The 23,370-nt window shown below is 41.7% G+C and overlaps 1 protein-coding gene across 1 annotated transcript in view; it reads right to left on the bottom strand.

Annotated features, from left to right (window-relative positions):
* LOC126249194 (KICSTOR complex protein SZT2-like) overlaps nt 1-23,370 on the bottom strand; it is a 706,154-nt gene that overhangs the window by 66,827 nt on the left and 615,957 nt on the right. The window contains exon 48 of the mRNA XM_049950848.1: nt 2,950-3,199. Within this exon, the coding sequence (XP_049806805.1) occupies nt 2,950-3,199 (250 nt within the window). The remainder of the gene's footprint in view (nt 1-2,949; nt 3,200-23,370) is intronic.

Genomic DNA, 23,370 nt, shown 5'->3' with positions numbered 1-23,370 from the left:
CACATCGTCCCACCCACACCGTCGGTGGCAGCTGCTGCCACTCCAAATACAATGGATGTGTCTCTTGTCGAGCCACCGGTGTCTCCTCCATTTTCTGGGTTCCCTCTTCAGTGAGTGAGAAGTGTGATATATCCTGCTACTAGTCCACGTGAGTGTGAGTGCACCGAGTGTAGTGTTACCACACATGTGTACTTAAATCAACCACCAACTGTATCGGCATGGGCTGGCCACTAGAGGCCACCTGTAGGAATCGTGCACACAGCACGGTCTCCACTGCGCTGTCTACTGGTGACTCGTGCCTACATATTCACTCTCACTATTTTCTTTCAGTTTTTATCTCTCACATCAGTTGCTCTGTTTGTCACTTATGTTGTACCTTCTGTATGATTCTTTTGTCTTGTTATGTGTGGAGTCATGAGAGATTTATTTCCATTATTGTTCAGAGATTTGTGAATAAAGCCATATTTGTGCTACTTGGATTGGTTTCACATATTACTATACACACCACCAAAACATAATTAATGTACAGTAATGAAATATATTTGTCTAGGTAACATATTTAAGTGATTAACACTGCAAGATCACAGGTTAATGTAAGCATATGATAAACCACTGCAAATGTGAAAAGCTGCTAAATTAATAACTATTGTAACCACCAGAATGTTGAATGCAAACATGCATGGATTGTGAGGTACAGCTGCTAGATGTCAATTTGTGGGATGGAGTTCCATGACTGTTGCACTTAGTTGGTCAAAATACAGGGATGGTTAATGCTGTTTGTGGATGACACTGGAGCTATCATCTGATGATGTCCCATATGTGCTCGATTGAAGACAGATCTGGCGATCGAGCAGGCGAGGGCAAAACAGTTCAACACCCTGTAGAGCATGTTTGGTTATAACAGCGGTATGCTGATGAGTGTTATCCTGCTGGGGAACACCCCCTGTAATGTTGTTCACGAATGGCAGCACAAGAGCTCGAATCACCAGACTGACATACAAATTTGCAGTTAGGATGCGTGAGATAACCACGAGAGTGCTGCTGCTGTCATACAAAATTGCACCCCAGAGCATAGCTCCAGGTGTAGGTCCAGTTTGTCTAGCATGCAGACAGGTTGGTTGCAGGCCCTCAACTGGCCTCCTTCTAACCAACGCATGGCAATCAATAGCACTGAGGCAGAACTGGCTTTCATCAGAAAACACAGCAGACCTCCACCTTGCCCTACAACGAGCTCTCTCTTGACACCAGTGAAGCCGCAAATGGCGTTGGTTTCGGGTCAGTGGAATTTACACTACAGGGCATCAGGTTCGGAGCTGTCCTCGAAGTAACAGATTTGTAACAGTTAGTTGTGTCACTGTGATGCCAACTGCTGCTCAAATTGCTGCTGCAGATGCAGTACTGTGCACCAGAGACATATGACGAACACGACGGTTTTCCTCCTCGGTGGTGCGACGTGAGTGTCCAGAGCCCGGTCTTCTCGTGACTGTACATTCTCACGACCACCGCTGCCAGCAATCGTGTAGAGTGGCTAAATTCCTGCAAGCCCGTCTGCAGTAACGTAGCGGGAACATCCATCTTCTCGTAGCCCTATTACGTGACCTTGTCCAAACTCAGTGAGTTGTTGATAATGGCGTCTTTGTTGCCTTAAAGGCATTCCTGATTAACATCAACTCACCACATCCAACCTGAAAGGTATCTAATGCTCATGACCATTACAGGGTGTATTTAAAGCAAAGTTATTTGCATCCTCATAGTGGCACTACTGGTATCACTCTTATGCAACTGGGATGAAATTTGAAGGGACACAATCCTTTAGATGTAGAAACATGCCTACCAACTTTCATTTATGACGTCAAACTCCTTCTTTGTGTTGTAATTTTTTTTTTCCATCAGTGTAGTTCAAAAAGTTGTCTTGTAGTTTAAGTGTTTCCATCAGAAATACTAGTAACTGTGCCTCTTCCAGCTAAGTATGGGCCAGTCATTTTGTGTGTGTGTGTGTGTGTGTGAGAGAGAGAGAGAGAGAGAGAGAGAGAGAGAGAGAGAGAGAGAGCAGTGTTTTTCCAGGACCATCTGCTCCAAGCCACTGCTTTGAATACTGCCTCATTTTCGGCATAAAATGTGGGACCCATGTGTATCCAATAGTAACAAATCAAGACAAAAATGTGGGACCCATATGTCTCCCACAGTAACAAATCATTACAAAAATTTGGTAGGTTTATATTTAAAACAATCCAGACATTTCTACAAAACAATTTTTGAATTTTACTTCGGTTGGTATTCAACAAATGTGACAAGAACAAAGTCTTCTCCTAGTTAACACTCTGCACAAACTGTACCACACTCATGACTAGAATGTCAGCTACATCACACACTTTTGACGTGATGTGATGTGATGGGATTATCAAATGCCACATTGTGTCTTTTCTCAAACTCTTTAACTGAGGCTGCAGTTTTTCAGTCACCAAAAGAGAATTACAGCATTATTTTAAATTCAGTTGTCCAACTTTTAACTAATGAAAACATAGGAGCAGACTGCTAATAAAACTTCACGAATAGCACATATATTTCCATTAGCGATAAACTAAGAAAGTACAGCAGCACGGTAATCCAGTCATCTATTTGAATGAAGCACACACAACAAAATTATATTAAATAGCCAAATAAATAAGACTATTCAACAGATTAAATTGACACTTAACTTACATTACTACACAACATGTACCAACATAACAAACACAACACTTCATTTACATCAATGCAAATTCTATACCACACCAATAACTTTCCTTCTAATCATTGTATTCCTACTCAAACATATGTATTTTATCTGTTTTTTTTTCCATATGGAGAATATGGAGAAAAATATTGCAGGAGTTATAGCTTTTAACTACACATAGTAATATCCGAAAGTGAAAAAAAAGATTTTAAGATTACTGAATCAAAATATACCTCTCTTGTCCATATTCCGTGCTTCCATCATTTGCTGAATGATATGGAAAACTGGATCAGAGGTTGATGAATTTTTAAAGGGTTGTCGACTGACTTTACTGTCACGAAAAACATTTCGAGTTACTGCATTGAGGGAATGCGTGCTCGACATCTGACGCCGAGAAGGTAAATCTTTCAGCAGTGCTGAAGTTGGTGAAAATTTTATTAGTTGCTCCACTTCTGTCATGTGTGACATGTAGATATTCATGCTCTGTAACAAAAGAAATAAAGTTACTTCATATGTTTGCAGACAACCGAATAGCGTGAATAACACACGTGTCTATTACAAAAAGATTATTTGTTACTACAGAGAAAGAGAATGAGAAGGGGGAGACAAGAAGTATGGGAAAGGGGAGACAATAAGTTATACAGCTGGAGAGGGTTTAGAGGAGAACGGATACAGGTGGGCGATAATTAGGATACATTATTAGTTAGTCAGTTCAGCTACATGCATTAGAAAACTAAAAGACAAACAATTTATCTGAGAAACTGGGATTTGAAGCACTGAAAGAATCTTGGTAGTAGTAAAGCCAGAAAATAGAAATCATTAGTGTCTGTGAACAGAACTAAAAATAGTTACAATATAATTTAGAAGAGGAACAACTAGGACAAGAACTTTATATTGATGGCTTTTGTCAAACAACTGAAATAAATAATATATAACTGTGCAACATTTTTCTTGACTGTACAAGGGAGTTTAATTATTACTTTACTCTCCCATCCAAAATCTGAGCTTTAGAGATGAAACTGAAATGCAGTAAATATGTGAACATGTGTGTGCATTCACCCCTACCCTCACCCCTTCCCCTCACTCACTTTCCCTCCCCTTCCACTCACACACACAGCAACAACAACTCTTGCCATACCAAAAAAACCTTCTTAAAGATAAGAGGAACTGATAAATAAAATACATAATATATGTTCCTAATTAAAACAATGCAAAAAAAAAGGCCCAGGGCATGAAATTCACAAAGTATCTGCACATGCATCTGAGAGGTACAGACTACTACATGATTCATGACTCCTTAAAACTACTACTATTGCCCTAGAGATCAAAGACAATGTTGTTTGTGCTATTCCAAGTGACACTGCACACTGGTTCTCACTCACAGTCTCTTCTGTATGCCAGTATAACCAAGAAAATTGAGTTTTATTGCATCATACTACATCATTCTCTCATGGACATCTGTATCTAAGCTGCAACATGAGTCATCTGTAATAATGCTGAAACTGAGATCTTATCAACATGAAGGAAAACAGCAGTCCAAGAAAATACAAAAGATAGTTTATATCTGTCTTAGATTGCAAAAGTAGTACACGATTTCTAGTTTCAAGACAATATGACCATCTTCTGCTGGTATGTAAGCCATTCTCAAGATACTGGCAGTATTATTCACCTGTCCAATGTGGGACATTGTGTGAGGTTGCACCTTATAGGTAAGAAATAATGTGGTCATATTATTTACTAGCAATCCTGGCAATGCCTTGCAACTGCTAAATATGTACAGGGATTGTATATACAACCTAAAATGCTTCCCCATCCCTCTCACAGACCATCTCCTCCTCCCCCCTCTCTTCACCCATCTCCTCCTCCTCCCCCCTCCCTCTGTGCATCACATACTCACTCCTCCTCTCCCCCCCCCCCCCCCCAATCTCCTCCTCATCCCTCTCACAGCTGTGTGAACGATATTTGCTAAAAATTATACATAAGGAGAAAGAATACACATGGGAGAAACAATTTGTCTAATGGTTTGCATTCCCTGCTATCACAGTTAAAAATAATTGTGAAAAAGAAAACAGAACCACACACACACACACACACACACACACACACACACACACACATTGTCCATATGGATGTTTATTAGAGTATAATGTAAAAATTTGAAGTAAATTGGTGGTGTACCTTTCAAGATTTTTGGTAAGAAAACTAGATAACAACTTGTCTTTATATAGTATTATGAATATAGATTACCTCTACACCGTGAATTCTTTCAATTTATCATACACTGTAGATTAAATGAAAAATGCTGGTGACATGCCAGAAACAGCATTTGCACAACCTGAAGATGATCATCATTGACTGTAACTACAAGCAATAAATTTGGGAATAAAAACCACGGAATATAAAACTTTTCCTCTGCAGTAGTTAACAAAGATGCCTGATACCTGTTTCCTACAGTACACTTACGTGTTTGGATATGGAGCCAAGATAGATACAAAACCACAGCCACCAATGGTAGTAAAAGTAAATATGCCAACTAGCTACACAGATTATGAAGAGACTGAAAGACTGTTTGTTAAGAAACAAGGGATTTTTAAGTTTTAAGTGAGATGATAATTTAATTGTGATGGGGGGACTGGAATTTGATAGCAGGAAAAGACAGAAGGAGATACAGAAAGTAATAAAAGAGGACGCTATCTAGTAGCTTTCAGCACAGAGAACAAATTAATCATTGCTAAAATTAGCTTTAAGAACCATGAAAAAAGGTTGCATACATGGAAAAGATCTGGAGCTGCTGAGAGGTTTCAGATAGATAGTATAATAATAATACAGAGTCATAGTACCAGATTTTAAATGTTTCCAGGAGCAGTTGAGGACCCTGACTATTATTGGTTATGAACTGCAGAAAGGAAATTAAGGTGAAAGAACTGAAGGTTGTTGGAGGTTTCAAAGGGAGTATCAAGTAACTACTAATGATATAGGTGAAATAATTACAGTAGAAACTGGAAAGATAACTTTGAGAGATGAAACAGTGAAGCCAGTGGGGGTAAAAGTAGGCAAAAAGTCAGACCCAGTGAAAATAATTTGATATCACATAAGATACCATTTTTAATTAATAAATGGAGAAAATATAAAAATGCAGCAAATAAAGCAGGTAAAAGGGCACATCTATAATTTAAAAATCAAATTAGTTGAAAGTGCAAAATAGTAAAGTAGTGTTACGGCACAGAAGAGCAAGGGGCAGAAATTCGAAAAAAATTATTAAAACTAACTCGCACTGCCACAAGCAAAATCAAGTCGTGCCAGAGACAGAGGGGAAAGCAGGAAGTGTGCTAGTACATTGCCAGAGGATTACCTCATTGACGCACTACGGCACTGTCTGTTAAGTGAGGATACACATTCAGCGGATAGAAGACTACGACAGAAAACCAAAGGAAGTGAGACGAGTATATTTGTTAGCTCGTAAGACATGTTGCAAAGAACTCTATATCTTTCCCAAGAGCACTTGACAGGGAACTGACACAGCAGTTAACAGCCTGTTAAGCGAATATAGCAGAAGAATGAGGACATATGCGGTCATTACGAACCGAGCCTCACACTATCTCCCTTTAAATACCCCAGCTCTCATCGTAAGCTGATCATTGGGACTGAAGGCATTCACAGTAATAGCATGATTATATTACTGTGATGAATCTATGTCCTCCAGCAACTTGGCATTTTGGGGTCCACATATCTGTTCAACACTCAGGTACCTCTGGGTGCTGAAACCTACCAGCGCTAACTGACCACACGACTACCGAGACCAGGTACATCGCGGATAGGTCATCAAGAGACATCACAGAATTTGGAGTGGGACTGAGGACACTCCAGAAGCCAAAAAGAGACCACTTCACTCTGGGCAACGGCTGTGTGTGGTCGTCGGCAACCTGCCGTGACACCCTAGTCACTAAACCTCACCTGGTCAGGCAACAGTGAAGCTGATTGGATAGATGTCAGCTAGAATCCGACAAACAGATGAATGAGCAACAGCCAAGGCTGATGCAGAAGAATGACAACTTGTAAATGTTGAGAACAAATGACTGAACTCTAATAATATTTTACTAGCATTATTGCTGCTTCACAGGTTCACAACAGGTATCCCGATGTCACGCAGAGGTGTGTCTACTCGGCCCTCTGCAGCAATAATAGCTAGAGAAGAAATGCAGAGCTGTAGAAGCGTACATTACTATTATGAAGATAGATGCTATAGGGAAGCCCAAAGTATCAGTGTAAGATCTTTAGAAATTTCACCCACAGATGAGATTATTAAAATTGTAGTGATCAACTGCCAAAGCATTCGCAACAAAGTGCCACGGTTTGAAGCACACCTAAAAATCAGTCGAGTTCATATAACACTAAGTACAGGAAGTTGGTTAATACCTGAAATATATAGTAGGGGTTTTGTGGGGTAAGTTTATGGTTTTATTGAAAGGCTAGGCCAATGGGAAACGGGGGTGACGCATTTGTCACATTATACAAGGAGCTGAAATCCACCGAGATAAAAATTCGACCTGCATGCAAGGCTGTTTGGGCGAGGGTCAGTTTTAAAGGTAGGATCTAACTTGTAATTGGATTTTGTTACTGCTCACAAGACTAACCACAAGATGTAACTGACAATTTTTCAGGAAACAGCAGTTTGTTAGTATTTATTTTCTCTGATCGTACTATCATTACAGGAGAAATTAATCATCCAACAAATGGGTGTGTTAATTGCAGTTTTGTAAGTGGTAGGTGTGGCAAGACATCCTGTGAAACAATAATAAATGCCCTCTCTGAAATATACCTAGAACACTATGACCACCACCCTCTGTGGGACTGAATGCAAACTGTTGGGGCTGCAGGCACATGACACAGTTAGTATAATATATAAGTGGCATAGACATGAATGGGGAATTAATCTATCGATGATACTGGCTGCAAATGTGGAAATCCACTGGCAGATTGTTATAGCCTGGTGCCTGGGAAGTAGTATATCGGAAATGGTGAATCTGGTTAGCTGTTCCCATGAGCGCCTATGGAAAGCGGTTGAAGGATGGTGAAACCACAAGTAGGTGACAAGATGTTGGATGTCCAAGCCTGTCAAGAAACTTGCTTCTCATATAGGTATGTCAAATATGTGTGTATCAAGTATTTGACACATCTACTTGGGAAGTGGTGTGATGGATGTTTCACACTGTTTCCAACTTCTGGCTGAGTTTATAGAGGAGGTTTGGTAATGATTTTGGCACCCACATCATGATATTTTATGGGCCTCATGGTTACTTTGCAAGGTTGCATTAAGGATCATGTGACCATTTTGGCTGATCAGGTCCATCCTATGATATTACATTTGTTCTCCGTGAGGATGCTCTGTTTCCACACAACAGTGCTCCTGTTCACACAGCTCAGCATTGTCCAGCACTGGTTTTGTGAGCAGAAGGATGAATTTTCACATTTCTCTTTGCCACAACAGTCACCAGATCTCAATATTATTAAGCCTTTGTCATCTACTTTCGTGAGAAGGGCACATGATTGCTATCAACCTTCATCATCATTAGCTGAACTTGCCACTATTTTGCAGGAATAATGGTATAAGATTCCATTTGAAACTATACAGGACTCGTATTTACCCATTCTGAGATGATGGGAAGCTGTTTTGAAAATTAACAGGTTTCCCACACTGTTTTAGGTATGGTAATCTGTTGAGTTTTTGGTGCTTCCATATTTTTGTCCACCCCATGAACAACATGAAGAGCAAGAACGCCAGCACACTTTCCTAGGGCACAACTGAAGTTACTTCTAGATCTGTTAATGACTCCCCATCCCAGATAACATGCTGTATCCTCCCTAACAAGAAATCCTTAATCAAATCACAAATTTCCCTTGATACCCTATACAACTGTACCTTTGATAATAAACGTAGGTGTGGTACTACTCTGTAGGAATAAACATGGATTCCGGAAACAGCAATCGTGTGAGACGCAATTCGCTTTATTTGTTCATGAGACTCAGAAAATATTAGATACAGGCTCCCAGGTAGATGCTATTTTCCTTGACTTCCGGAAGGCGTTCGATACAGTTCCGCACTGTCGCCTGATAAACAAAGTAAGAGCCTACAGAATATCAGACCAGCTGTGTGGCTGGATTGAAGAGTTTTTAGCAAACAGAACTCAGCATGTTGTTCTCAATGGAGAGACATCTACAGACGTTAAAGTAACCTCTGGCGTGCCACAGGGGAGTGTTATGGGACCATTGCTTTTCACAATATATATGAACGACCTAGTAGATAGTGTCGAAAGTTCCATGCGGCTTTTCGCATATGATGCTGTAGTATGCAGAGAAGTTGCAGCATTAGAAAATTGTAGCAAAATGCAGGATGATCTGCAGCGGATAAGCACTTGGTGCAGGGAGTGGCAACTGACCCTTAACATAGACAAATGTAATGTATCGCGAACACATAGAAAGAAGGATCCTTTATTGTATGATTATATGACAGCGGAACAAACACTGGTAGCAGTTACTTCTGTAAAATATCTGGGAGTATGAGTGCGGAACAATTTGAAGTGGAATGATCATATAAAATTAATTGTTGGTAAGGCGGGTACCAGGTTGAGATTCATTGGGAGAGTCCTTAGAAAATGTAGTCCATCAACAAAGGAGGTGGCTTACAAAAAACTCGTTCGACCTATACATGAGTATTGCTCATCAGTGTGGGATCCATACCAGATCGGGTTGACGGAGGAGATAGAAAAGATCCAAAGAAGAGCGGCGCGTTTCGTCACAGGGTTATTTGGTTAGCATGGTAGCGTTATGGAGATGTTTAGCAAACTCAAGTGGCAGACTCTCCAAGAGAGGTGCTCTGCATTGCGATGTAGCTTGCTGTCCAGGTTTCGAGAGGGTGCATTTCTGGATGAGGTATCAAATATATTGCTTCCCCCTACTTATACCTCCAGAGGAGATTACAAATGTAAAATTAGAGAGATTCGAGCGCGCACGGAGGCTTTCCGGCAGTCATTCTTCCCGCAAACCATATGCGACTAGAACAGAAAAGGGAGGTAATGACAGTGGCACGTAAAGTGCCCTCCACCACACACCGTTGGGTGGCTTGCGGAGTATAAATGTAGATGTAGATGCACTGAGCCAAATGATTTTCAGGAAGAGAGCAATACTGCATCTACCTGACTGCCTCAGTCCATGGCTTTGTGGATGTCATAAGAGAAAAATGTGAGTTAGGTTTCACATGATCGATGTTTTTGGAACCCTTCCCTGTTGGCATGGAGGAGGTCATTCTGTTTGGGACACCTCATTGCGTTTGAGCTCAGAATATATAGTGAGATTCTGCAACAAATGAGTATCTATGATATTATATGGTAGTTTTGTGGACCACTTTTACTACTCTACTTGTGGATGGGTGTGACTTGTGATTTCTTCCAACTACTGGCCACAGTTTTTTGTTCAAGTGATCTACCATAGATTATGGTTAAATGATGGGCTAATGCAGCAAGAAATTTGGTTAGAATATGACAGGGATTCCATCGGGCTTTAAAGCTTTGTTCAATTTTAGCCATATCAGCTGTTTCTCAACATCACTAATACCAATTTTAGATCTCTCTTCTTTGAAGTGATGCAAAAGTTAAACTTGGGATTTTTCTATCTAAAAAAACATTTGAAAACTGAGTTCAGCATTTCTGTATTTGATGGACTACTCTTAATCTCAGTTCCTGTCTTGTCCATGAGAGTCTGGACACTAACTTTGGTACCACTAACAGCCTTTATATGTGAACAGAATTTCTCCTATGAAGCAGATGGTCAGACTCTTTAGGCTCACCAGTGTAGAATGGCATTAAAGGGTCAGTCTCTCAGTAGTTACATGCCAGACTAAGGATCCAAAAGTCTGGGTTTTTATGTCTAATCCATCCTAAAAATTTCATCTGTCATTTATAACTTCTTTTACCTTTCACAGCCATTATTTTACAATTCAGAGTTCATGTTATACTGTGGATACTTATTTAACTGACTGGATACGTCAGTTCAATGATCAAAGAGAAGCAAGGACATACCACCTCCAATAGCAACATTCCTAGTAACACACTGTGGTGTCCATATGCATCCACAAGTGGGGGCAACGGAGGGCATTTGTCCTCTCCTGGAACCTGGAGTATGGACTTTACATTTGTTACCAAGTTATCACTCATTTCTAGAAATAATTGTCTGTGTACCTGCTAAACCAGTGGGACAAGAAGTCCTCGGACTTTAGCAGAAACTGTAGAACCTAGGTTTGCTTGTCTGTCAGGCTTTCCAGAAGAAATTTGCCATTACTTGGTGCGATGTTACTTTCAGTGTTGTCTCACAGTCAAGATTGTTGTGAACATTTACAGAACAGTGTTGAAATAGTTTCCAATATTTTCTCCATGACTCCATCACATAGCACTTATCTAGCTGTGACTAAGGACTGGTCTGACAGCAGACTGCAGTTATAAGAGTTGATGGATATGAAAGGGAAGCAGCAGTTGAGAAGGGAGTGAGTTGTAGCCTATCCCCCATGTTATTCAATGTGAACAGTGAGCAAGCATTAAAGAAAACCAAGGAGACTTATGAAAAAGAAATTCAAGTTGAGGGAGAGGAAATAAAAACTTTTAAATCTCCCAATGACACTGTAATTTTGTCAGAGACAGCAAAGGATTTCAAAGATCAGCTGAATGGAAAGGACTATGTATTGAAATGAAACTATAGGATGAACACAAATAAAAGTAAAACAAGGGTAGTGGAGAGTAGCTGGATTTCATCAAGTGTCACTGAGGAAACTGAATTAAGAAATGAGACACTTTAAGTAACAGACCAGTTTTGCCATTTGGGGAGCAAAATTCAGACAATGGCAGAATGAGAGAGAGGATAAATTGCAGACTGACAACAGCAAGAAAAGCTTTTCTGATAATATCTTTCTGGGTTGTCACTTTATATGCAAGTGAAATAAGGACAATAAGTGGTACAGACAAGAAGCGACAAGAAGTGTTTGAAATGTGCTGCTATAGAAAAATGCTTAAGATTAGGTACGTAGCTGAGATAAGTACTGAATCGAATTGGGCAGAAAATAAATTTATGGAACAGCTTGACGACAAGAGTAATAAGTCGAGAGCACATATCCCAAGACATTGGGAAATTGATAATTTGGTAATGGGCATAAGTGTGGGGGAAGAGGAAGACCAAGGCTTGAGTACAGCAAATTTGAAGGTTGCAGTAGTCATGCAGATGTGAGGAAACTTATACAGGATACTCTACCATGGAGAACTGCAATAAACAAGTTTTTATTATGAGACTTTTCAAGATGTGTACCGTATTTACTCGAATGTAAGCCGCACTCGAATCTAAGCCGCACCTGAAAAATGAGACTCAAAATAAAGGAAAAAAAAAATTTCCCGAATCTAAGCCGCACCTGAAATTTGAGACTCGAAATTCAAGGGGAGAGAAAAGTTTTAGGCCGCACCTCCAAATCGAAACAAAGTTGGTCCATTGTAATATGAGACACAATTTAGGTCGAATGAAAGACGATACAGCTACAGTAGTTTGGTTCGAGTCGTAAGCTTAGCAGTTAAGCTTTACCAGGTAGCCATTGCTATGTGTCAGGCTCTCCGTCGGTATTTATACGAGTACCCTTCCTTTTTCACGTGCTTCGTCTGGTTTGAATCGATTGCTTATTTTGCTTTGATCTGATAAGTGCCGTTTTCTTTGTTATAGGTGTTTGTCACTCTAAGCTGAAAATGCATTACTGTACTGTGTCATGCATTGTTTGTCGCATTTTGATAGTGCGTGTTTACGGCCTGTCGCCGCTCGCAGCATGACTTGCTTTTGTGCGCGCAATCGCCGCTTAAAAAAAAGAGGAATCGTCTCATTAGCGAAACAATGGCAAGAGACTGCTATTTGTTGTTACTTACACTGCTGCTTTCTTTGATAATGATCAACAAGAACCAAATAATAGACTGCGTATGATAGAACATGTTCTGAACGAGGGTTTAGCGAAAATTTTTCTCCGTTTGCAAATCTTTGCGGCCGCTTCTTTAGTACATCAAATACTGCACAGAAATTAGTCATCTTACATTTAAAATCTAGTCAGTTGCCGTGCTTCATTTCTAACTGTATCAATATTAGGCATAAGAATAATACGAATATAAACATGACACGATACGATTATTCTTCCGCGTTTGCTGTTGTCTCACTCTAGTTTCGTAGTTTATTAGGCAGACAGGATTTAAATGAGATAGCAGCAAACACGAAATAATACATGGCAAAATGTTTATATTCGTATTATTCTTATGGTGAAGAGAATAGTGCATGTGATTCACATTTCATCAGGTTCCTATTAGCAACCATCTCTTCTCACAGGTAGGAAAAAACTCGGAACGTAGAGTTGGCCACATTGACAAACATCCCTAACAGTCTTGCCAGTCGGATTTTCGTAGTACATTGAAATTCTGCTACATTCGAAGATGAACAATACGGAATTTGTATTTACTTTGTTGGATAATGTATGAAAATGCAGTGGTCGAAACTCGGGGCGGAAAAAAAAGCTCGTCTTCTACCTTTTTTTAAAATTTATTTACTGATGCAGAGGTTTTGGCGCCAGTATTTATCTTTGTGCCCACAAAGCATGCTTGTGTAGAGCTATATATATTCGACGGCAGAAATTAGTTGTTGCGGCACCTACCAACGTTTTTCAGAACTTCCGCTTGCTTTGCACTCGATTCTAAGCCGCAGGCGGTTTTTTGGATTACAAAAACCGGAAAAAAAGTGCGGCTTAGATTCGAGTAAATACGTTAACTTACATGCACAAAACAAGAATGGATGGAAAGGAGATTGAAATTTAATGGTCTATCAACAAGGCCATCTGAGGTGGAGAATAAACTTGGATAGGGTACGGACGGTAAGGAAACATAGTATGTCCTATTCGTTGGAACCATTCACTCTGATCGATGTAGAGGAATGTGCTTTAATGCGTTAACAGACAAAATAGTTTAGTCTGTGGGATGCAAGAATAGTAGTGTACTAGGCAATATTACCTAGGAAATGTGTCACAAACAGAATATTAGTATAGCATCCCATTGCTATGTTTAAAAATATGGGCCACTCAAGCATGCAGTCAGCAATGATGTCAGTGTAAGTAATGAAGGATAACAATATTCATGAGAAGCTTGTATTGATTCATGTGGATCTGTGACTGCCCAATTTTGGAAAAAAATGTATTACACAGCATCCAAAACTGTTATAACCTTTAATCACCAATAATTGCGTGGATATTCAAACACACTCACTTAGAAACAATAGCTGGTTACATGATAACAACTCAGTGTCTCTTATTCGACTGCTGTGCCATGACGTGTGGCTGGTGCCGTTCATAGCTAGGTGGCGTTCCCGCGCTCAGCCGAGTTGCGGAGCGCCTCTATCGCCGTTTGCACGTACTGTCGTGGCGGCACTGTAAATGTTGTGGCACTGTCACAACACGTTTCCCCCTTTGAAAAAAAAAAAAAAAACACTCACTTCCTTGGAGACATGGACAGTACGGAGACATCCATGGCCTCTTGGGAGGCCCCCGAGAAGATCCCGCTGAGAGACACGAGAGTATGGTCGAAAATGTCCAGGACGGAAGCTCATGCATGGAATGTGCCTCCTGGACAAGATGATGGGTGAAAACTCCAGACCAGCATCCATAGGTGTTGTGGACCTGGGGGTGTGCTCCAGCGAGATGGGTCCCGGAGAAGGCGGCGTCGCGACTGGGGCCGGTTCCGGCGTACTCGGAAGCGGTAGCGACGTCGGCTGCAGCAACTCGTATGGTAGATCGGCAGCAGCGACAGGACTGGCGTCTCAGGCTGGTGGAGGCGAAGGAAGGGGCGGTGGCAATGGCGTGGCCAACACTCGTGGGCGCATCTGGTCGTAATGGCGAACAACCATCCCGTCGTCCGTACGTATTTCACAAAGCCGGCGGCCGCGAAGAGCCTTGACCACCCCTGGAATCCATTTAGGGCGCCCACCGAGTATTTTCCCGCACTAGGGGACACAGCACAAGGCCTGACAGGGTGAAGCAGGTGCAGTAGAGTGCGCGGTTGGCGGCCATGCAAGAGTTCAGCAGGGCTGCGATCACCCAGAGGCGTGAAGTGATAAGAACTCAGAAATTGCAGCAGAGCGTCATCTGTGGAAAAATCACTAAGGAATTTTTTCATCAGGCTTTTGAAAGTGCGGACAAGGCGCTCGACCTCCCCATTCGATTGGGGATGGAAGGGTGGTGCGGTAACATGATGAATCCCTTGTCCAGTACATAAATCACGGAAGGCCTGTGAAGAGAACTGAGGGCCGTTGTCCGTGACAATTGTGGATGGAAGACCTTCTAGCGCAAAGATTTTGGACAAAGCCAGCGTCGTCACCGCAGTGGTGGGCGACGGACATCGAACAACAAACGGGAACTTCGAGAAGGCGTCAATCAACAGTAGCCAATATGTGCCGAGGAAGGGGCCGGCAAAGTCAGCGTGCACCCGTTCCTATGGCTGCGCCGGATCAGGCCACAGAGAGGGCATTGTACGGGGTGCAGCCAGTTGTTGAGCACACTGACCACACGCAGCGACCATGTGGGTGATGTCCGAATCGATACCGGGCCAATAAACATGCCTGCGGGCCAGGGACTTAGTCCGAGAAATCCCCCAATGGCCTTCATGCAGTAGTTTGAGAACATCTTTAGGAAGAGAAGCTGGCACCACGACCCGCGGAGATGCGCCATCCATGGCCAGAAGAATAACACCCTCATGAACAGACAGACGAAGGCGCAAGGCATGGTAGTTGCAAAGGGGATCCGATGCCCAGCCCTTGGTCCTGTCCGGCCAACCCCGTTGAACAAAACCGATCACCTGACACAGGACCGGGTCCCGCGCAGTAGCCGACGCGACCTGCGAACCTGTAAGCGGAAAACCCTCGACCACACGACGTTCTTCCTCATCAATGTGGAAACAGAGTAGTTCATCTCGATCGAAAACCGGGTCGGGGCCCATCGGCAAATGCGACAACGCGTCAGCGTTGGCGTGCTGGGCTGTGGGGTGATAGTGAATCTCATAGTGAAAACGAGACAAGTATAAGGCCCAACGTTGCAGGCGGTGAGCTGCCGTATCCGGAAGCGACGCCAAGGGGCTGAACAGAGAGACCAGTGGCTTGTGGTCGGTGATGAGGTGAAACTTAGAACCATACTAAAAAATGCTGAACTTTTTTTAGAGCATAAATGATAGCGAGCACCTCCTTTTCGATTTGAGAGTAACACCGTTGCGCATCGTTGAGGGTCTTGGAAGCATAGGCAAAGGGGCGTTCCGACCCATCCTCATACCGATGGGCGAGAACAGCCCCTAGGCCATACTGTGACGCGTCAGTCGCCAGAACCAAGTGCTGACCCGGATGGAATGTGGCAAGACAAGGCGCCGACTGCAAATGAGCCTTCAGGCAGACAAAAGCCTGCTCACACTCGTCGGACCAACAGAAAGGGACGTTTTTGCGTAACAGCTGATGCAGAGGATGAGCTACCGCCGCCGCGGATGGAATGAATTTGTGATAATGAGCAATCTTGCCTAGAAACGCCTGAAGTTCTTTGACCGTAGACGGCCAGGGTAGAGCGTTAATGGCCGCAACGTGCTGATGTAGAGGACGTATACCCTCACGGGACAAGTGGAAACCAAGATACATAATAGAGGGTTGGAAGAACTGTGACTTGTCCAGATTGCACCTCAACCCAGCCGAATGCAAAACCCAAAACAGGGAACACAAATTGCGAAGGTGCTCCTCAGTGGAGGCCCCCGTGACAACAATGTCATCCAGATAGTTTATGCAGCCGGGAACGGAAGCCGTGAGCTGTTCCAAAAACCACTGAAAAATGGCTGGCGCGCTAGTGACGCCAAATGGTAACCGCTGGTACTGATACAACCCACAAGGAGTGTTGATGACGAGAAATTCCTTGGAAGAAGCATCCAACGGCAACTGATGGTATGCCTCCGATAAGTCAAGTTTGGAAAAGAACTGGCCCCCAGCGAGCTTGGTAAATAACTCCTCAGGACGGGGAAGAGGATAAGTGTCAATGAGGCTCTGAGCATTGACAGTGGCTTTAAAATCACCACACAATCGCAGACTCCCGTTTGGTTTAGAAACTACCACGATGGGCGATGCCCATTCGCTCGAGGTAACAGGAAGGAGAATCGCTGAAGCTGTTAACCTGTCTATCTCAGCCTTGACAGGTGCACGCAACGCTACCAGAATAGGGGTGCCCAGAAAAACTTAGGGCGAGCTGTAGGTTTAAGAGTAATGTGGGCTTCAAAATCCTTGGCACGACCCAGACCAGCAGAGAACACGGACAAAAATTCAGAACACAATCCATCCAGCTGTTGATACGGAATATCCTCAGATATGAGGTGCACATCATCATCAATGGAGAACCCGAACAACTGGAAAGCATCATAACCGAACAGGTTTTCAGTGCCCGCATGATCCACCACATAAAACGTGAGGGGCCTAACAACAGACTTGTAGGCAGTGGAAGCATCAAACTGGCCAATGATAGGAATTTTCTGTTTATTATAAGTTCTCAGATTTCACGTAACTGGAGACAAGGGAGGGGAGCCCAACTCCAAATATGTGCGAGTATTAATGAGAGTTACTGCAGAGTCAGTGTCCACTTGCATGCAAATGTCTTTATCCAGAACACGAACAGTAACAAACAACGTATTTGTTTGAGAAAGCACACAGTTAACATCCATGTCCGATGCCTCATCCTCGTCGACAGGAACTTTAGGGGACTGACACACAGAAGCAATGTGGCCTTTTTTCCTACAGGAATTACACGTGGCCCAATGTTTTGGACACGCGGCCCTGTCATGCTGTACGAAACAACGTGGACAAGAAGGAAGTGCGGAACGAACCTGCTTCTGTGGTTGCTGTTTTCGCTGCGAGCGTTGCGGCCCAACGCGACGTTGTTTACGCGAGTAAACCGCCGCCACATCTTCGTTCTCCTGTGAAACAGGCAAATTGTCCGTGTCGAAAATTGACTGTACAGCGCCTACATCACACCACGCGTCTATTTCCGCGCCAGCAGCGTGAGACACTACAAAGGATTGAGCGATGCTTAGAACTTCTGACAACGACGGGTTTGGCAGTTGTAGGGCACGTTGCCGAATTTCTTTATCAGGAGCAAGCCGTAGAATAGCATCCCTAACAACTGAATCAGCATAAGACTCATGATGAGTGTCCGTGACAAACTGACATTTCCTACTCAGACCGTGTAGTTCCGCCGCCCAAGCTGTTTACGCCACCGGTAGAACGCCACGCGGGCGACAATGACGTGGGTGTTTTTTTGGTAATAGTTAGACAATAAGTCACACATTTCTTGGAAGGACAGAGAGGCAGGTTCCCGCAGAGGGGCTAACTGAGATAGCAGCTGATAGATCCGTGGGGAAATCCAAGATAGAAATAACGACTTACACATAGGAGCGTCGACGACGCCGAAAGCCAAGAAGTGTTGCCGCAAACGCTTCTCATAATCCTCCCAGTCTTGAAGCGGCCTCGTCGTAAGGAGGGAATGGAGGCAGAGAAGAGGAAGACAGACAATGAGTAAGCGACGTCGACAACGCCTGAATAGCAGCCATCAGCTGTGTTTGTTGTGCCTGAATAGCAGCCGTCAGCTGTGTTTGTTGTTCAATGAGCACTTGCATAAGCTGTTCCATGTCTGCCCCGTCACGAACACACAAATCCACAACGCAGAGAAAACATCCGACCTCGTCGCCAAAAAGTGTTATAACCTTTAATCACCAATAATTGCGTGGATATTCAAACACACTCACTTAGAAACAATAGCTGGTTACATGATAACAACTCAGTATCTCTTATTCGACTGCCATGCCGTGACGTGCGGCCGGCGTCATTTGAAGCTAGGTGGCGCTCCCGCGCTCAGCCGAGTTGCGGAGCGCCTCTATCGCCGTTTGCACGTACTGTCGTGGCGGCACTGTAAATGTCGTGGCACTGTCACAACAAAAATAGTGTACAATCTGTGAAGCTAATAATGCATTTACATATGAACCAATGAGTAAACATGATATGTGCAAGAAAATTTTGAAGTTATGAGGCTGGTACATGCTAGAACTGCTAATGATACAGCTTCTTTTTTACAATAGTTTCTTTAGAATATTGTGGAAAACACTACTATAGCAAAAAGTTTCCGTTTGAAGGCTGTACAGTCCAGAATCAGTATGCCAATCAGGCAAAATATCTGTGAGGATTGAAGCAATCATCACACTGACATTCGCATTTGGCAAAACACTCTGTCCTGCCGTATAAAGAAGTCTGTAACTGTCTGCTGCACATCCCAGTCGGGCAGGAATGTTTGACCCTTCAAGGCATTTTTTAAGGGACCAATGGTGTGATAGTAGCATGGGAAGAGATCAAGACTACAGGATAGGTGCTCAAGTGTCTCCCACTTGAGCTGACATAATTTCTGCCTTACAACATTTGTGATATGGGGACATGCGTTATCATGAAGCAGGAGCACCTCTTGTTGCAATTGGTTTTCAACAGACATGTTGCCCAATACACATTCTTCATTCTCCAATAGATGCCTACAACTGTTTGTCCTTCAACAGCCAAGAAAAGAATAACAGACGTTGTGGCGGTTCTGGCGCTGCAGTCCGGAACCGCGGGACTGCTACGGTCGCAGGTTCGAATCCTGCCTCGGGCATGGCTGTGTGTGATGTCCTTAGGTTAGTTAGGTTTAAGTAGTTCTAAGTTCTAGGGGACTTATGACCTAAGATGTTGAGTCCCATAGTGCTCAGAGCCATTTGAATAACAGACGTTGGCACCGTTTGAATGCATTTGATAACAACTTCACCATGGTTCACATTTCTGCATTTACCGCACGCATTTTGGAAAGACATGACTACCACACTAATACATTGCCTACATGCCACTGCTTGTACACCAGCATTGCAGTTGCATTATGCTGCACATATGCTGCAGCAACGTTCCCAAATGGAAACTTTTTTAATGCTCTTTGTACACAGTTGTCAGGAACGCAATATCTGCCAAGGCAAAAATTTGATATGTTGCATCATTTCCAAGTTAATTAGCATTGAAGTTAGCCAATCAGGCCATTGTGAGAGCAAATTCAAGTGACCCACCAAAGACAGTGTTGCCAAACATGTTCTTTGTTCAGTTTCCTAAAGCTGAAAATGACAGTGATACAAAAATTGGACATGTGAAGGTAGTAAGGATCAAACCCGAGCCAAAGGCTGAGCAGTCCCATGTGCTATCATCTATGCTATGAGAACAACTGATACTAACTGTATCTTGTGGCCTCCTAAATTTACATGCATAGCATCCTGATTGTCTAACTTCAATGCTAATTAACTCAGAAATGGCACAACATATTGAATTTTTTTCCTAACAATCATTTCTCAGCTGAACCTACCATGCAACATCCTTTTAGCTTCCCAGACTGTTTCTGATTACCCTGTAAATTCAAGATCTGTTCTTAGGTTTCTGAAGCACAATACCTTATCATTAAAAGTTGTGTTTTATGCTTGACCTCTGTTAAACCTCAACATATTATCGACTTGCAGGCATCAAAAATTTTAGTGTGGTCAACTGTCTTAACAAATAATTCTGCGAAATGAATGGACTCTCTCCCTTTAGTCATCCCAGTAACTAGACAACTTACTATGCAAATGACTATTAGTATCAGAACTGGAAATGAAGTCACAACTGAGATTATCTCCTGCAGGATAGAATAAAATATATTCACTAAATAGCAGGTTATTAAAACTGAAATCACTGTTCTGAAAATGTAATGAACATAGAACTTATTAGTAATTCTCGAAACTATAGTAGTATGATGTGCACTCTACTCTTAACAACTTGGTATTGACAGTAACTTTGGTAAAGTTGAATAGATTTATGCCATAAAAACAAGGCAACTTTTGGAGTTTTACAATGAATTAACAAGCTGGTAAATCTCAGATCTGGGAATTAAGCTTGTCCTCCAGAGGCACTGCCACAAATATCTTCAGAATTTGGGTTGAATCTGACAGGGAGCCACAACACAGCGATAAGAAAATAATTTTGACTATACCGAACACCTAAGCTGACACTAATGTTAATGTCTAATGAAAACCACCTCAGCTGTATTTTTACACAGTGATAAGAAACATACAAGGATGGCAATAATCATAGGATAAAGGTGGAATTTAAGAACTATCATTATGATTACAAAGACCTACTGTTAGAAACTAGAAGTAAATACATAGCAATGATGTTAAGAAATTCCAGCAAACCGCCACAGCTCTTTTAGAAATTGTAAGGACAAATCAGCCAGTGATTTTACCATCGACTATAAGGGGAGTATCATCAAATGCAAAATCAGATTGCAAATGCTTTTATAAGTACTTTTCTTCTGTTGGAAAATCCATCAATGACCACTTCAATAATCTCCATTTAAGATATACGGACATTACAGCTAAACAAAGCATATACTCAGCTTAAGCTAACAGCAAGGAGATAAAATACATGGAAAGATCACTTAGTGACATTAAAAATGTGGCTAGCAACATTTCTGATGCAATGGCCACAGCAGTAAATCATATTGTTGCATCACATAGTTTCTCAAACAATCTAACAATGGCACAAGCAACCCCAATTTAGAAGAAAGAGGATAGACCTAAAACTGAAAACTACTGACCCATCTCAATCTTACATGCATTTTCTAAGGTAACTGAGAAAGTTATTTACATGAGAATACTGAAACCTAAACACACTTCTAACACTGCAGAAAAAAAACTGTAAGAATTATTTCTGGTGCCAAACCAAGAGAATCATGTCGGATACTGTTCTCAAAGTTAGGTGAGCATACCATTACAGTTGTATACATATTAAAAGTAATATTGCTTATGAAAACAATAAATCCAAACTGACATACACCAGCACAATACCACACAAAGATTAAGAAACCATGTAAATAGCCGCAGAACAGCTATGAATTTCATGCTGGGCTCCAGCTAGTGAATGCCCTACCTGAAAGTCTCACAGCCTTTCTAAACAGAATTTTAATTGAAAATCCATTTATTGCTTATATTAGTTCCTTATCTTTATGAAAAATGCTTTGTAAGTATGTCAGGCTCAACAGCTGTATGTAATTCATAATTAATCTAATGATAATAAAATCTGTACTCTGTTTCTAATATGTTAAAAAATGCAAACTGCATTAAAATGTAAATTCTTTTTAAAACACAGAACTTCAGTTTATAAATTGTAAACTGATATATTCATAAGAATTATCTGTACAATGTCCTGAAAACAGTTTTATTTCTACACACTGCATCTGATTATTTGATGTTGCATAAATATTACTGTTATTATTATTATCTTTACTTTCTCAGACGTTAAGTCTGGTTAAGAATGGAAAGTGACGCGGACCTTGATCAAGCGTCACTTCCTATTAACTGTACGGTATGTGTTATATTGCATTTAGGAACTTTCGGGTAATTGAACATGTATCAATAATTACGGATTTCTGTAGTTGTATATATATGTTTGGATGTAGCTGTATTGCATTGATGTACTGGTGGATATTGTGTGGTATGACTCCTGTAGTTGATAGTATAATTGGTATGATGTCAACTTTATCCTGATGCCACATGTCTTTGACTTCCTCAGCCAGTTGGACGTATTTTTCAATTTTTTCTCCTGTTTTCTTTTGTATATTTGTTGTATTGGGTATGGATATTTCGATTAGTTGTGTTAATTTCTTCTTTTTATTGGTGAGTATGATGTCAGGTTTGTTATGTGGCGTTGTTTTATCTGTTATAATGGTTCTGTTCCAGTATAATTTGTATTCATCATTCTCCAGTACATTTTGTGGTGCATACTTGTATGTAGGAACTTGTTGTTTTAAAAGTTTATGTTGTAAGGCAAGCTGTTGATGTATTATTTTTGCGACATTGTCATGTCTTCTGGGGTATTCTGTATTTGCTAGTATTGTACATCCGCTTGTGATGTGATCTACTGTTTCTATTTGTTGTTTACAAAGTCTGCATTTATCTGTTGTGGTATTGGGATCTTTAATAATATGCTTGCTGTAATACCTGGTGTTTATTGTTTGATCCTGTATTGCAATCATGAATCCTTCTGTCTCACTGTATATATTGCCTTCTCTTAGCCATGTGTTGGATGCGTCTTGATCGATGTGTGGCTGTGTTAGATGATACGGGTGCTTGCCATGAAGTGTTTTCTTTTTCCAATTTACTTTCTTCGTATCTGTTGATGTTATGTGATCTAAAGGGTTGTAGAAGTGGTTATGAAATTGCAGTGGTGTAGCCGATGTATTTATATGAGTGATTGCCTTGTGTATTTTGCTAGTTTCTGCTCGTTCTAGAAAGAATTTTCTTAAATTGTCTACCTGTCCATAATGTAGGTTTTTTATGTCGATAAATCCCCTTCCTCCTTCCTTCCTGCTTAATGTGAATCTTTCTGTTGCTGAATGTATGTGATGTATTCTATATTTGTGTCATTGTGATCGTGTAACTGTATTGAGTGCTTCTAGGTCTGTGTTACTCCATTTCACTACTCCAAATGAGTAGGTC

This window comes from Schistocerca nitens, chromosome 3, assembly GCF_023898315.1.
Source record: "Schistocerca nitens isolate TAMUIC-IGC-003100 chromosome 3, iqSchNite1.1, whole genome shotgun sequence".
Taxonomy (NCBI): domain Eukaryota; kingdom Metazoa; phylum Arthropoda; class Insecta; order Orthoptera; family Acrididae; genus Schistocerca; species Schistocerca nitens.
This window is presented reverse-complemented; position numbering and strand designations above follow the sequence as displayed.